The sequence below is a fragment of the Sesamum indicum genome, linkage group LG13 (genome assembly GCF_026168435.1).
Source record: "Sesamum indicum cultivar Baizhima isolate 11 linkage group LG13, ASM2616843v1, whole genome shotgun sequence".
Classification (NCBI taxonomy): Eukaryota; Viridiplantae; Streptophyta; class Magnoliopsida; order Lamiales; family Pedaliaceae; genus Sesamum; species Sesamum indicum.
In genome coordinates this window covers 12,457,027-12,472,726 of record NC_142669.1, presented here as the reverse complement: position 1 = coordinate 12,472,726, position 15,700 = coordinate 12,457,027, and the positions used below count along the sequence as shown (strand labels likewise).

The following is a 15,700-nucleotide window of genomic DNA, read 5'->3' as shown; positions in this document are numbered from 1 at the left end:
GGCTGGTTCTTGGTTTTATCCCAATTTGTGGAGAGCAGGTTGCTTATTTTGTTGTTTAAGGGAATGCCTATCTCTGATGGGAATCCAACAAGTTGAAGGAATTAGAGGGAGAAAAAAGAGGATTATAAAGAAAAAAGGAAAAAAAAGACGAAAAGAAGATTAATGCAAGATGGTCAATTGGATTTGGAATTGTCAATTGAATGTGTTCTTGGAATTCTTGTCCAGCCATTTAGGCTGTTCTTTTTCTTCCTTCTACAATTGGGCTTCTCTTTGCTGCTTTAGACTAGGGCTCTTCAATTTTTGTTTAGGCCTGCCTTGCTCTGGGCCATCAAACAAACCCAATTGTGGATGTTTAACTTTTGCCTGCAGAGGGATTAACAACTCGGCTCCACGCCCTTGGGCTTGTCTGCATTCTCTTGCTGCTAGGGTTATCAACCACACTGGGTTGCTGCTCGCACCTAAGCTATCTCCTTTCTGGGCCAATTTTGCATTTGATCACTCTGCTGGGGCTGTGCTGCTGCCGCCAGAACCAGTCCGCCTGCTGCGCGGCCCTTCTCCACTAATGGGCCGCTGCTGCTAGACTACTCCATTTGACTGGGCCTTTATCAGGCTGAATTAAGTGGCCTGTTCTTTTTGCAGAATTGATGGATTATTTTTGTGGGCTGCTCAGTTCTAATTTGAGTTATGTTTTATGTACAGCCCACCTAGTTTTGGGCTTTTATTTAGTGTAGGATTTTGTCATTTGTACAAAACATTGTGTACATGTTCTTAATCTTATTTAAAAGGGATGGAATTCCGACAACTCCCCCATTTAACTTGAAAAAACTAACCCTGAACCCTAATTCTTGCAAAAGGAACGGTTGCACATTATTGTAGATTTCAAATGATTGTAGAAATTAGATAACTAATACATAGATTTTGATATATAGAAACTAGAAACTTTAGATTAGAATTTGTGCTTGTAAAGGGAGTAAGTACTCCGATTTACGATTTTTTTAATTGTACAGGAATTTTATTTTTCGAGAGTTCAGGTGGTGTTTGTTTACAAAAAATAAAAGATAAGAAAAAACCTTGAACCTTGAACCTTGAACCCTAAACCTCTTATTAAAAGTGTGTTGCTGGCTATGTATCTTCATCTGTTGCAAGTACTCAAAGCCACCAAAAACCTGAATTATACGTATTGAAAGAATGTTTCATAGATTGTTCTGGGGTTCTACTCAAAACAAAAGAAACTTCACTGGACGTAATAAATAACCCTATTGCTGAGGGAGGACTGGGTGTTGGGAAGTTGAGCAATGCGGTTGAGGCTCTTTCGCTGAAATTGTGGTGGTGTTCTCCAGATCTAAATATTGCATGGTTCCCTGCCTTGGTCAGGTTAGGAAGTGTAAGAATGAGTGGCCTACTTGAAGACGATTGTGAGACATTCGATCTCAAGCAGAGATTAATATGTGTTGGGTCCCTGTTAGGAGATTGAAAATTATGGATGGATGGGAGGTCAGTGGCAGAATATTTGATTGGAGGATTATTGGGACATGGAGAAATTAATGCGATGCCTCCCAGCAGTTGGCACTCAATTCCTTTTTGTAAAGACATACCTTTCAGTTTTCATTGCTTGGAGTCGGGGTAAGTGGCAGTATCAGCATCGCGGATCACTTGGCGAATGAGGCGCTACTTTGCACTTGGAGGTGCTTTGTGCAGATTGTGAGCAGCAACTACTTTGACAGCGTCACGGAGTACTCTTGCATTTAATACTTCATTTAATGCTTATTCTTAGGAAAAAATGCAATTCAGCTCATGTGATATTGTAGTGCAAATTACCTCTGTATGTAAAAAAAAAATTAGCAAATTACCCCCTATATTTTTTAAAATACAATAATTTATCGGAGGTAATTGTTTTATTTTAAAAAATACAAAAGGATAAATTGTTATTTTTTGTGTTTTCTGAAATGTGTCTAGCTCCAAAAAACCTATAGTCATAGCAGCCAATCAAATAAGAAAAGGATTTTCTATGTTGATTGTTAGAGTAACAGGGGTTGATACATAGTTGTCTAGTTTGAGATGGGAACGGACCTCCAATTCCATACCCTATATATATTAAGACTGGGAGATGGCAGATGGAATGACCTTACCTATAACGGGTGTTCCTGAATTAAACGTTAGTGATTACTTAAATGTAATTTAATTAATCTGGTGAAAAGTATTTGCTATTTAAATTGTGTCATGGTACATATTCAAGTCTAGCTGAGGGTGAATCAATAGAGTCACACATAAAATCACTACAAATTTATTGAATTTAATTATGAATTAATTCTTGAAGAAAATAATTTCGAAGCGGTCAAATTAATCCTATAGAATAAATGATATGATTGTTTAATGGAGAGCCCATGTGATGGGAGCACAAGTTTTAATTATTGTGATTAATTGAAATTGGGCTTTACCTAATTAAATTAATGATATTAATTTATTTGGATTGGACTTAATTAATTAATATGATTGATTAATTGGGTCGGGCTTGATTTATTTAATATGATTAAATAAATTTGGATTGGGCCTTAAAATTAATAAGATTAATTTGTAGGACTGGTTAAATACTGTTGGGCTTGAATTAATTTAAATGTTAAATTTAAACAAGTCGAAGCCCATAAGCCCAATTGAAAGAGGTTGTTGAAGGTTCGGGCCGGTTGCAACTTCCTCCCATGAAGCAAGAGAGCCCCACTTGGCCACATACACATACCATGTACAAGGAGGCTTATCTTTTTTTGACTTATGGGATTAAATCTGCTCAGTAGTAAAATACTAGGACTAAAATCACAAAGGAATTAACTTATGGGACGTAAATTGCAATTTTTCCCATATCTAACTATATGCATTACATAATTCAGCAGAAACATAAAGACTATCCAAATAAGCACCATATATGTACATAATTGCATAACATCTTTAAATTTTATTTTGCCACGTAAGATTTTTTATTTTTATTTAAATTTAGATAAGTATAACATTATTTTGTCTTTATCCAAATATTTCAAAAATTTGTTTAGATAAATTACTTAATAATATAATTTAAAGTTTACTTTGTTATCTAATAATATTTTTATTTTTTATAATTATTTATGATTTTAATTATGATTTTTGAATTATTTATCACTTGTTATTCTATTTTCAAATTAAATTATTTAGAATTATTTATTTGTTTTCAAAACACATAATTATATTTGCTTTATGACAACCTCTTTTGAATTTTATTTTGCCACTTAATGAAATTATTCGTCATTGTTACCCTTTATCCAAAAGATTGACTTATTCTTTTAGGTAATAGATTAGTAAAAAAAATTAAATTCGTTTTTATATTCAATGCACTTTTGTATTTTTGTACTTTTTGATTATTTTTAACTTTTTATTTTAGATTATTTATTGTTCAATTATTTATATTCAAACTATTTACAAATTTATTTATTTATTTTTATTAAAAATATTTTTCTCCCATGGGCATGGATACTAACTAGCTAATTATATAAACAACAAAGTTTGATATGATACTGTTTAGTTACCAAATCAAAGTTGAAAGCATGATATACATAAAAATAGACTGGTTCAAAGAGAGTCAAGCAGTCCAATAAAGAAGAAAGAAACGGAAGGCACAAGATACCTCTCCGGAGGCCCGCGACATCCCATGCCCGTGCCCATAACGCTCTCAAGAGGCCAAGAATGATCCAATCCCCAGTCTAACTAGGTAGGGCCAAACAGCCTAAGAAGCCCATGAAGAGACCGGGACATCCCTTACTCGAACCATGGTTAAAGCCTGACAAAAAATTCGCTCAAAAGGCCCACACACGTGGCAGTCCACTCCCCCACGTGGCATCTCATCAACCCAGATGTCAATAGCCACCTTCCATCACATCAGCCCTAGGAGGCAACATGAGCAAGGAGGACCCCTCTGGTGGCTGGGACTCCTTACAGGTGAGGGGTCTCCCAAGATAAAGAAGAATCCTATTAAAGTACTCCTAGATACATATAAGAATGATTTATCTCTTATCCCAATCATTCCAACCAACTTCCGCAAGATTCTCAGGAGTGGGATACACCCATTGCAGACGGGGGCATTCCCCTTATAAATACAGGTTTAGTCCTTCATATAGGGGACGCCTCTCTCACTCTCTAAACACCTCTCTTACTATCTAAATTATTCCTTAAGCTCTTCCCAAAATATAATATCACGTGTTCTTGCACTTTTCACCATATTTTGATTCTTAATTAAATTCACTTACTCTTTTGTTTTATTTCATCTTGAGTCCAATACTAACTTGAGTTTCAAAGTGTTAAGATCTTTTTACATGTCACTCCTTCAAGATTTATATTTACTTCAATCCATACTTCGAATAATAATCCATATTCATTGGAACTTTGCATGTTTTGATCGCATCAGTATCCATGAGAAACATGTAGTATCTAAGCACACCACATTTATCGCTACATTATCATCTTCACTTCCCAAATGATTTCTCAAAAATCAAAATCACTTATTTGATGGATGGATTTATATTTGATAAGAGATTTTGAAAAGATTCTAAATGATCATATATTAAATATATTTAAAATCAGTCATTATATTATTGAGGGTAAAATACAGTTTGCCCCCTAACTATTCGACATGTAATATTTATCCCCATAAATTAATAAATATAAAACCTAACCCTTTTGTTAGACCAAAATGCCTTCATGCCTTGAACAATTATCCGATTTCAATATATTTTACTTCACATTAAATTATCACCAAATTATTTTTTCATTAATTTTTTTTAATAAGTGAAGAATTTACATTAAAAGTGGAGTATAAATTAATATATATAGTAGATACACAATAAATATAATATAACCAACAACTCATATATGTTTCTTAAAAGAAATTGACAACTATATATATGCTTAATCAAAAGTTAAATATTTTTTAAAAAAATGAATAAATATATTTTATCATAACTTTTAGAGAAAATATGTTAAAAAAAACTAATATTTAATTTTCATGAATTGCTTTGTGTATTTATTGTACTAATTTATTAGTTAACTTTGAGTTTCTAAAAAAAATAAAATTCGAACTATTTCACTAATTTTATTTTACTTTATTATAAATAAAGGATATATTTTTTCAACTAAGAAAATTTTAATTAAATTTAAAATGCAAAATTACTAAATAAAGAAACTTTTTGAACTATATATATACAATATAAGGATAATATTGTCTAAAAATTTAATTATACGGGGTAAATGTTATATTTGTTAGTTTAGGGGATAATTATTATATGACAAATAATTTAGGGAGACAATGTGTATTTTACCATATTATAGAAAATAGTTTAACTGAGAATTCAAGTATTTCAAATCATTTTAGACATTGACTATCCAAACAAATGTGATGGATTTATAATTATGGATTTGAAATCTTTATCTCAAGATAAATCAACCCAAATGGAACATATAAGGCTACATTTAAGTGCATTTGAATGGAAAGATTTTCATCTATATAAAGATTTAGATAAAAAACAATTAAAACCCTCCATTTGAAAAAAAATTCAAAATTCATTAATATCTCACAATCCATAATTCAGACGAGAATTGAAAGATCTAAAACACTTTCTATATGAAATTATCCTAATAAATTAAAGGAAAAAATATTTTTTTAGTCCGTTAAGTATGCTCAATTTTAGTTTTAGTCCGTTAAGTATGCTCAATTTTAGTTTTAGTCCTATAAGTATGCCCATTTTTTATTAACTCCAATAACTTGCAAAATTGATTACAGTTAGTCCTTCGATTGATTGAATTTATAATTTACGCCGGAAAAGTGATATGACTGGACACCTAGATGCAATTTTTATTGATTTATAATCCTATGTAGCTAAAATCATAAAGTAGAAGACAAGTTAGTCATCTTTTGGAGGGAAGAAAGGTGACTTTTCCTCCAAAATACTTTTCCTAACCAACAAAATATATTTTCTTCTCTCCATGCTTGCACAAACCCATTTCTCTCCTTTATCCCTCGGCTCCAATTTTTTCTTCCATGGAAGGACCACTTTTTTGTTACTGCGGAAAGAAAGCAATGGTTCAAACTTCTTGGACTAATCAAAATTCAAGAAGGAGGTTCCATTCCTGTCAAGATTACAAGGTAATAAGCTCACTTTTTTCCCTAATCAATTTTTTTTTCAATTTTTTTAAATGAATTTAGTTTTGTAGAGAGAAGGGTCTGCCCAGTCAGCATACAAGCCACATATGCAAGCGACGTACTCTCCATGTGGCATGACACGTGGTTAATTGGCCCGAAATTGGACCAATTAATTTACACGTTGGCAAGTTCTAGGTAAATTTAAAATTTTGACAAAAAACAAAGTAGAAAACCCTCAAATGAACTAAATCTAATCAATTTTGCAAGTTACTGGAGTCAATAAAAAACGGGCATACTTATAGGATTAAAACTAAAATTGAAAATTCTTAACGGATTAAAAAAAATATTTTTCCCTAAATTAAATTGTGATCCGGGTCGAATAATGCGATCTCGAGACTCGATCTCAACTCAGAATGCCAATTCGTCCAAGACCAGATTTAGGGTTCCCTGAGAATAAAAACACGAATCGTGAGCTCGTCGGGCACGTCCCCGACAATGACCCTCCGACGCTCAAGTTAGGTTGATCGAGAGAAATAGGTGCGATCTAGAAATTCGGTCTCAATTAATACGTATCAGTTACCTCATTTATGGTGCGTCGGGGTCTATTTATAGAACACAGTTGTACGTCAAGTACTGGGCCACGTGGCCTCATCTCGTCGGTGCGCGTTCTGATCGAACGGTGGTTATTATTCGGGTCTTTGGTCGGTGTATGCGATCCGGGTCGGGTCAACTGCGACCCGCCTGCTACAACATACGCGGATCCTGATCGCGAAATGATTATAATGCCCTTAATGAGGGGCGTTTTGGTCCTTTTATAGGTGCGATATTTGGATACTCATCAAATTGATTTATTACGAGAAATTTATAATCTCTGCGTATTAAAATCTATCCATCCAAAAAAAAAGTACGTACCTGCACATCCTTAACATTTTGCATGTTCATGGAGAATTCCTAGGGCCCTCATGAAATTCTCAACTCAAAGACTTCATCATCCACGCAAGTGTGACGACAAAGGGCCCCAAAAATCTTCCAAGTGTATGGCCATGAACACAGCCTAAGCACGTCCTAGATTCTTCATGAAAAACCTGACATCAATAATCAACTGCATAACTCCAAAACCTATGTTACTAGAAACATCCCATTCTTTCATCCTATTTAAACTTTGCTTCGCTCATCGCATTCCCTCCAAAATCACCAGCTCTCATAAAACCTGTGAATTCTTTGACATATATATATATAGCAACAATCAGTTTTGGATTAATTTGCTGCTCGGATTGGTCTCTAAGAGGGTTTTTGAGCAAAGGAAATGTCTCCTGCTGTTTCGTTGTCTGCATCTTACCTGCCCGTTTGCAAATTCCAGGACTTCCCTAAAGATGATCATCTTCCCAGGATGACTGCTGCTGCAAGAGAGATGAACCCGTGGCAGAAATCACAGCAAGAAACCAAGCCCGGGAGAAGACAACTGATGATTAATACTACTGGGATTACTCTTCTGGGAGGGGTTCTAACGCAGCCTGGAAAATCAGCAGCAGCAGAACCTGAGAGCCCATTGGAGGCTACATCAAGCAGAATGTCGTACTCGAGGTTCTTGGAGTACTTGGATCAAGATTCTGTCAGGAAGGTGGATTTGTTCGAGAACGGGACTGTTGCAATCGCTGAGATATTCAATCCAGCGCTGAACAAAATCCAGAGAGTCAGAATTCAGCTGCCTGGATTGCCACAAGAACTCTTGAGGAAACTCAAGGAGAAGAACGTAGATTTTGCGGCGCACCCGATGGGAGTGAACGTTGCTGCAGCCACTCTTGACATACTGGGGAACTTGGCTTTTCCATTGATACTGTTGGGAGCTCTATTTTTGAGAACTAGGTCTCCCAATGTCCCTGGAGGTCCTAACTTGCCGTTTGGGTTGGGAAGGTGTGTGTTCAAATCCATGAAGTCCGACTAATAGTATTGAAATATGGTGAAAAATCTGTTCATTATTAGAAAATATGCATTTTCAGATCATGACTGATGGCTGATTCTTGTGTATGTGCAGGAGCAAAGCTAAGTTCCAGATGGAACCCAATACAGGAGTGACGTTCGATGACGTAGCTGGAGTTGATGAAGCAAAGCAAGATTTTCAGGAGATTGTTGAGTTTCTCAAGACCCCTGAAAAGTTTGCTGCAGTAGGTGCAAGAATACCGAAGGGAGTGCTCCTGGTTGGACCTCCAGGAACCGGGAAGACGTTGCTGGCTAAGGCCATAGCTGGTGAAGCTGGAGTGCCCTTCTTTTCGCTATCGGGATCAGAATTCATTGAAATGTTTGTTGGGGTTGGAGCTTCCAGGGTGAGGGATTTGTTCAACAAGGCTAAGGCAAATTCTCCTTGCCTGGTCTTCATCGATGAGATAGATGCCGTTGGAAGGCAGAGGGGAACTGGAATTGGTGGAGGAAATGATGAAAGGGAGCAGACGCTTAATCAGTTGCTCACAGAAATGGATGGTTTCACTGGGAGCAGTGGAGTGATTGTCATAGCAGCTACTAACAGGCCTGAAATTCTTGATGCTGCTTTGCTCAGGCCTGGAAGGTTTGATAGACAGGTAAATTTCTCATGCTAGACAGGATTTATGTTCACTTTATTGTTTAATAGACCACTATCTGATCTTGATAAACAGCTTGAGAACAGCAAAGACCTTATACATTAGTTCATAAGAATGATGTAATCTTTGTTTAAACCAGGTTACTGTCGGGCTACCAGATGTTAAAGGGAGGGAAGAGATACTCAAGGTTCACAGTAAAAACAAGAAGCTGGACAGCGATGTTGATCTGAGTGTTATCGCAATGAGAACTCCTGGATTTAGTGGGGCAGATCTAGCAAACCTGATGAATGAGGCTGCAATTCTTGCTGGTAGGAGAGGTAAAGACAGAATTACTTTAAAAGAGATTGATGACTCGATCGATCGTATTGTAGCAGGAATGGAGGGAACCAAGATGACAGATGGGAAAAGCAAGATCTTAGTCGCTTATCATGAAATTGGACATGCAGTTTGCGCGTAAGTGGGCCAGTCCCGATTCTGTCACAATTTTAGCTTTAAGGTTCTTTGATTCTTGTTTGTTCAATGCACAAAACTGAAAACCAAGAAGCTCAACTCATTATGCTGAATCATGTTATTGAGTCTGTCTTAAGATCGAGGGATGATTAGCCTGATCCTCCCAAGTTTGAGACATATTATAAAAGAATCCTTCAAACTGTACTGCATGCGTGGTTGGCGTAATCTTCCAGAATTGATGAGTTTCTTTCTAAAACATCAGAGGGAGTAACACCAATTATCAAGAAGAACCCTTCGAGCTAATCCTTTTGATTCTCTGCTGACAGGACCTTAACTCCTGGACATGATCCTGTACAGAAGGTGACATTGATCCCACGAGGACAGGCTCGTGGTTTGACATGGTTCATACCTGGAGAAGATCCAACACTAATCTCTAGGAAGCAGCTATTTGCTAGAATCGTGGGAGGTCTTGGTGGTCGAGCAGCAGAAGAAGTTATCTTTGGGGAATCGGAAATCACTACCGGTGCAGCAGGAGACTTGCAACAAATAACTCAGATAGCTAGGCAGGTACAGATTTCTCAGAACTTTCATCGTACAAAGCTAACATTCTTGTAAGAAACATAAGTTTTCTTGCTCAACTGATTTTTCTTGGACCTCAGATGGTTATAACCTATGGAATGTCGGAGATTGGACCATGGGCGTTGATTGATCAGGCAGTGCAGAGCAGCGATGTGGTGTTGAGGATGTTAGCAAGGAATCAAATGTCGGAGAAACTTGCAGAAGACATTGATAACTCTGTTAGGCATATAATCGAGAGTGCATATGAGATTGCGAAGAATCACATAAGGAACAACAGAGAGGCTATGGATAAGTTAGTTGACGTGCTAGTGGAGAGGGAAACTCTCACTGGGGAGGAGTTTAGGGCACTGCTCTCTGAGTTTACTGATATCCCTTCAGAAAATGTAGACAGGAAACCTATCAGGGAGTTGATTGAGGCCTAGGAAGCGAAACACTACTTGACTGTACCATAATACAAGTAAGAGAACAGATTTAGCAGAAAAACAATCACAGCTTGCCTGAAACTGTTTCATCCCCTTTTCGATATCAGAAGTTGCTAGCTATCTTGATTTGCACCAGATGTCTTCTCATCAAAATGCCAAGTGACGAGAAAGCATGAGAACCATTGACAATATGAAAATTGCAAAATTAGCATTAGCCCAGGTTTGATCACTTGATAAGCTTTGTCATCCATCTATCATAACAATTTGAAATCGAAGTATATTTACACAAACGCCAACCATGAAACATGACAGATCCAGGTTTTAAAAACGAGCAAACAACTATTAAGGAGAAAAAGAAATACAGGAACTTGATGAAACCTAAAGCAGAGAGGGATTAGCTATCTACTAAGAACCTAAGAAAGTATCGACCCTTGCATTTGCTTTTCTCGACAGAAACTTCATGCAAATCGGTGGCTTTACACCTGCCAAAGCTAAAACTGAACTAGGCAATGTCCATATGCCGTCTCCACATATCAATCCAGAAGCTACAGCAGGTCCAAATGCATCAGCCTTAACCTTGTCAATCTTCTCCCAAATAAAAAGTATTAAGCTCCCAACACACATATCGATAGTAAAGTACCCTCCAAGATAAAATGGAATTGCCATTGCCATGGGAAGAGGAATGAATTTCGCCCATTTTGGTCCAACAGCATCTCTGATGCCATTGATAACAGCAGCTGCAACAAAAAAGATGTAACACAATGTAAGACAATGCTTTGGCAAAGCCGAAAATCCTTCAACCCCCAAGATTGCCATGTTGCGGTACACAAGAGCGTAGGGTGCAGAATATTGTGAACCAGGTACGCCGAGATCGCTGAAGGCCTTATAGAAGAGCCAAAACACACAAGGCGAAATAACACAACCCATTGCCGTTCCGATAACCTGGCTCACGAACATGGATCGTGGAGATGCAAGGGTCATGTACCCAGTCTTGAAGTCCTGTGTGAGATCAGATGCAGTCGACACAATATTCATCATGACTCCACAGGCAGCCAACCCGGCAAGAACACCACCATGGCCGGCTCCGGCCCATGCACCAATGACAAATATTGCTAACTTCCCGTATGTAGATGCCAATGACCAGTCAGTAAGCCCGCATCCATATGCATTGCAGAAGGCTAGAGTTGGGGCAAATATGTATATGATGACAATGTAATACCATTTAAGCGGGGCAAAGATATGTGGAAGCGTTGCCGCAGAGACAATTGCTATGGTGACGTAGCCGACAATAGCAAGCCACATGGGGATTCGATCTTTGAGAAACAGTTGGGTTCTACGTTGATCATCATAAGATAAAGCAGGAGGTGAAGGAGAGGACTGGCTGCCAACTGGAAGGACATTTCTGTTACGGAGTTGGTGGTACATCCCAAATAAAGTGCGGCCAAGAACCTTAAAGAAGTTGTAGATGCCATCACCAAGGATCATGGCTATAGCTATGAAGACCTGAAGGAGAAAGGACAACCAAAGATTCAAAATCAGCAGAGGTTTCAGTGAACTTAGATACAATATGTAAAAATCAATAAATAAATGTTACCTTGTAACCTTGCAAACCATGGAGACTGCTAGAAGGATATTCAGCAGAGTACCAGTCGCCCTTCCTTTGCTCTATGAGCGGCCACATTATACCCCAGGATAGGATAGCTCCAACAAGCAACGATATGTTGATAATGTAGGGGCATATCATGCCAACACCAACATATGTTGCTGAGAAATCAAAGTAAAACCTAGATTCAACAAATACAGAGAGCAAAGCAAGTAAGAAAAACAAAATGGTTGACTTAGCATTAATTTAATAAACATGTGATGAATTTATTTCACGTGCCAATGCACATATGTTGTGATGCAACATCAAAGCACGAAGAAAATCAAACATTCCATATTCAGTTATGTGAGAATTTATTAAGTCACACACTTGTTCTCATAGGCTTTCAGACCAAAGGTAGGAAAATTCACAAATCCACAGTCGTCTCCTGCAGTGAAAAACCATTGAAAGAATCCCCACAGGAAGCTGAAAGAGAAGAATTTCCCCAAGGCCCTCACTTGTTTCCTGGATGTAGCAGTGAAATTATATGAGATCGATATTAAAATAGTTTGGCTGATTGGCATCAAAATAAGAGATTGCAGTGACTCACTTAGCTAGCTTGGCTCCCTGAGGAGTGTGAAAGCTATTGATCAGATGAGCGGTAGCCGTCCCACTTGGATAAATCAGTTTGAAATCTATGATCATTATCTGAAACCATTTTAAAAAATATATATATAAATCAACAAGGTCATAGAAATGCAGCAAATTTTAAGAAATTCTAGCTATTTATCTTGATACCAAAATTTTGTTACTAACTTGAACAGCAGTGGAAGCTTGATATGCATGAACCCTCTGACTACATTTTTGTATTATATGATCATTTCATCTATCAACAGTTGCAGAATGAAAATTTTCATGTCCATGGTCATGTATGCATTGATTGACACTGATAAGTGTAAGTTTTATCAGTTCTTAGGCATCTTAGCTGTCATATTATAGAATGAAGCATTCTTGAACATGAGAAGGTACCTTCCGGAGGGGCAAGACAGAGAAGAGTCCCAAAAAGCTAACGACAAAGAGGAATCCAATCATCCATGCAAGTGACGGATTCTTAATATCTAGGGCATCATTAGCTTCTGTAGATTGCTTTGCAACAACTTCACTCATGCCAAAAAGGTAACTTCCAAAACCTCCTGATGATTCAATTTAAGTTAAAGAGTTTAGCAAGCCGAGAATTCAAAATTTCAAGTAACATATTTGGCAATATAGAATTCAGTATTTTGTATGCTTGCTCCAACAGCTGTCAACTGTTAACTAAAGATGGCGAATATAAACTTTGTGAACACATAAAAGAACATCTCAAACATAACCTTAGTTTTATCTGATACATCCTTTTCTTCATTAATTTATGTGATACTCCGTTCCATCCATGATAAAATTCTACTGAAACAATGAAGCTAAACTGAACAAAGTTTCCTTCTTTTTACGTGTTAATACTGGAGCACACTCGACCTGAGTGGACAAATGTTAATAAAATATATCTAACTTATAAAGACAATTTAAAGATAATTTAGAAACACAAGAAAAATGAGAGAAAATAGATTTTATAAAAAGGTGGAAGAAAAAAATAGAGACAAAAGAGATTGAGAAGTCAGTGCAGGCTAAGCCTGCAGTTAAGTTATCAAAGAATCATGCCACCATCATGAGCTATGTCTCTTATGCTCATTACATGATTATGGGTTTGACTTCAAGGCTGGCAGAGATCAAGATTTATTTTATGTATTTATGTATTCTTGGAGGGGAGGGATTTTCAAGATATTCTTGTACACAACAAATAAGATCAAACTTTATCTAGGAGAGGATTTGACTGGGTCAAACAAATAGTTGGCAAGTGACAGTTTCACTTACCTAGTAATGTAAGTACAATTTAACAATTGATATTAAATAAATATTTATTACAGCTGCAGGGTGATGAATTTGAGAGGGGCCCAATGGGCAAGAAATCTCCCAAAAATCAATTAATCAAATGCAGGCAAGAAAATTGCCCATGAAATAAATGCAGAATCCCGTGGGAATCCATCAAATCCTCAGAATTCGGCCAATTTTCCATGAATAGCGCCGAGATAAGGATCTCACCCACATTCACATGACAACTTAGTCAAAGAAAATACATGATATCATTTATGCAATACACCTCATTCCGACTTCATATATGGTAAGTTAGGATACCAAGTGAAATCATGCTTACAATAGAATTTAATTGCTTTTAATCTCATAAGTCAAATGTCAGTAAATCAAAGAAGTCATGTGAATTCTACAATGGTGACAAAGGAAAAGACAACCTTTGACACTTTTAAGGAAAAATCCCTAGAGATTATGAACGCAATAAAGACTCTAGAAATTTGTTCTTTTTTCTTTTCCCTTTTCAAAAAGATTTTTTTCCAGTTCTAGTTGGAATTATCAAAACATGCATTCAATTTTGATAGCCCAATCTAGGGACCACTATGATCACAACCTACGAGTGGGACAATAGAAAAATTTTGTGTTCCAATAATGCCTTGGCCCATCCAACGGAATGCTAGCACGCTTGTCTTGGATCTTGAATGTCTTATTAAAAAAAGATGAGATTTTTACATCCAAAACACAATCTTGATGAAGAATTCATCATCCTTGACCACCCAATTATCCCATGAAATTGCCTGAATACCTCCATAATTTTAAGATTGATTTGTTCAGAAATAAAAATTCACTGCTACCGTATGATTGTGTATAATCGAGAGGAAAAAATTATTATACGACTCGACATGCTGTTAGATTGAAACGTCGAAATCTGATTTGAACAGAAATTTTTAGAAAAGAAACGAAGGGTTACCAACTCACACAACAATGGCCCTAATCCAACAGATTTTGAAAACAAAATTACATACATATACATAAATGCGTATACAGAAATATAAATGAACTGACCGCTGAAGGCTATGCCGGAGGCGGCGACAACGCAGGTCTGAATAACAGTATTCTCCTGCCTGGTAAAAGGCTGCTTCAAAAGCCCAGATTTCTCAAGAAACTTCGTCCACGTCTTGACGAAGAAGAACCCCAGAAGCCCCGCGGAAACATTGAGCGAAGGGATAATCCCTGTCGTCAGATTCAGCTTCATCACGATGAAGGTGAAGAGAACAGCCAAAACAAAGCTCACAATAAACGCCCTGAACGTCAACTGCTTCTGCCATGGCGGCACCTCCCGGCTCTCGAATATCTTCTCCACGGACTCTTCTTTCTCCTCGCTGCCCACCAACTGCTCGCTCAAATTCTTATCGGCGTCGTCGCCATCGTTTTTCTTGGTGATGCTGGAGGAGCGTTCCATGGTTTTCGTAGTCTTCTGTTTCTCCCTCTCTTTAGGCTTGTCTTCTCGGGAGGTTGATGGTTGGGCTTTTATAGGCGGGGAATTTGTTTTGGGGTGGCGTGCAGTGTGTGTAGTGTGTGTTTTTCGATGCGATCAATTGGCCGTAGCGCAGTACACGGAGTTGCGTGTTTGCAAATGTTTCTATTGCTATATTAGGCCTTTGGATAGCAATCCTTCGTATAAATCCACCACCACCTCAATACTTCATTTCAAACTCATATAATATTGTATATTATTTTTAAATAAAATAATAATATGTAATATACATATATTCAATTAAATAAAATTGAGATATAATTCCTAAATTAAAAGAAGTATCACAGGCTATAATTTTGTCTACAACATAACGTCCACACAAGAAAAATATAATAATAGTTCACCATATTATATATATATATATTATTTATATTTGACGTAGATTTTAATTCACACCTCGTTGATTTGATGTGGGCATATAAGAATATTGGCTGATATCGACATTTTATTTTATTAATTTACTAACAGCATAAAAATCAATTATAAATAAGAATG

General features: G+C 37.0%; 2 protein-coding genes across 2 annotated transcripts; one reads left to right on the top strand and one right to left on the bottom strand.

The window, feature by feature from the left end:
• Positions 1-7,299: 7,299 nt before the first annotated feature.
• On the top strand, positions 7,300-10,265 carry FTSH6 (FTSH protease 6). Its single transcript, XM_020698760.2, has 5 exons — positions 7,300-8,071; positions 8,193-8,733; positions 8,873-9,186; positions 9,510-9,750; positions 9,843-10,265. The coding sequence occupies exons 1-5, from the start codon at positions 7,464-7,466 to the stop codon at positions 10,182-10,184; spliced, it is 2,046 nt and encodes a 681-aa protein (XP_020554419.1). The 5' UTR covers positions 7,300-7,463; the 3' UTR covers positions 10,185-10,265.
• Positions 10,266-10,405: 140 nt separating this feature from the next.
• On the bottom strand, positions 10,406-15,325 carry YSL7 (YELLOW STRIPE like 7). The gene is made up of 6 exons (XM_011099686.3): positions 14,734-15,325; positions 12,796-12,959; positions 12,377-12,474; positions 12,157-12,291; positions 11,779-11,968; positions 10,406-11,687 (listed from the first exon to the last, which is right to left on the bottom strand). The coding sequence occupies exons 1-6, from the start codon at positions 15,128-15,130 to the stop codon at positions 10,590-10,592; spliced, it is 2,082 nt and encodes a 693-aa protein (XP_011097988.1). The 5' UTR covers positions 15,131-15,325; the 3' UTR covers positions 10,406-10,589.
• Positions 15,326-15,700: the final 375 nt, after the last annotated feature.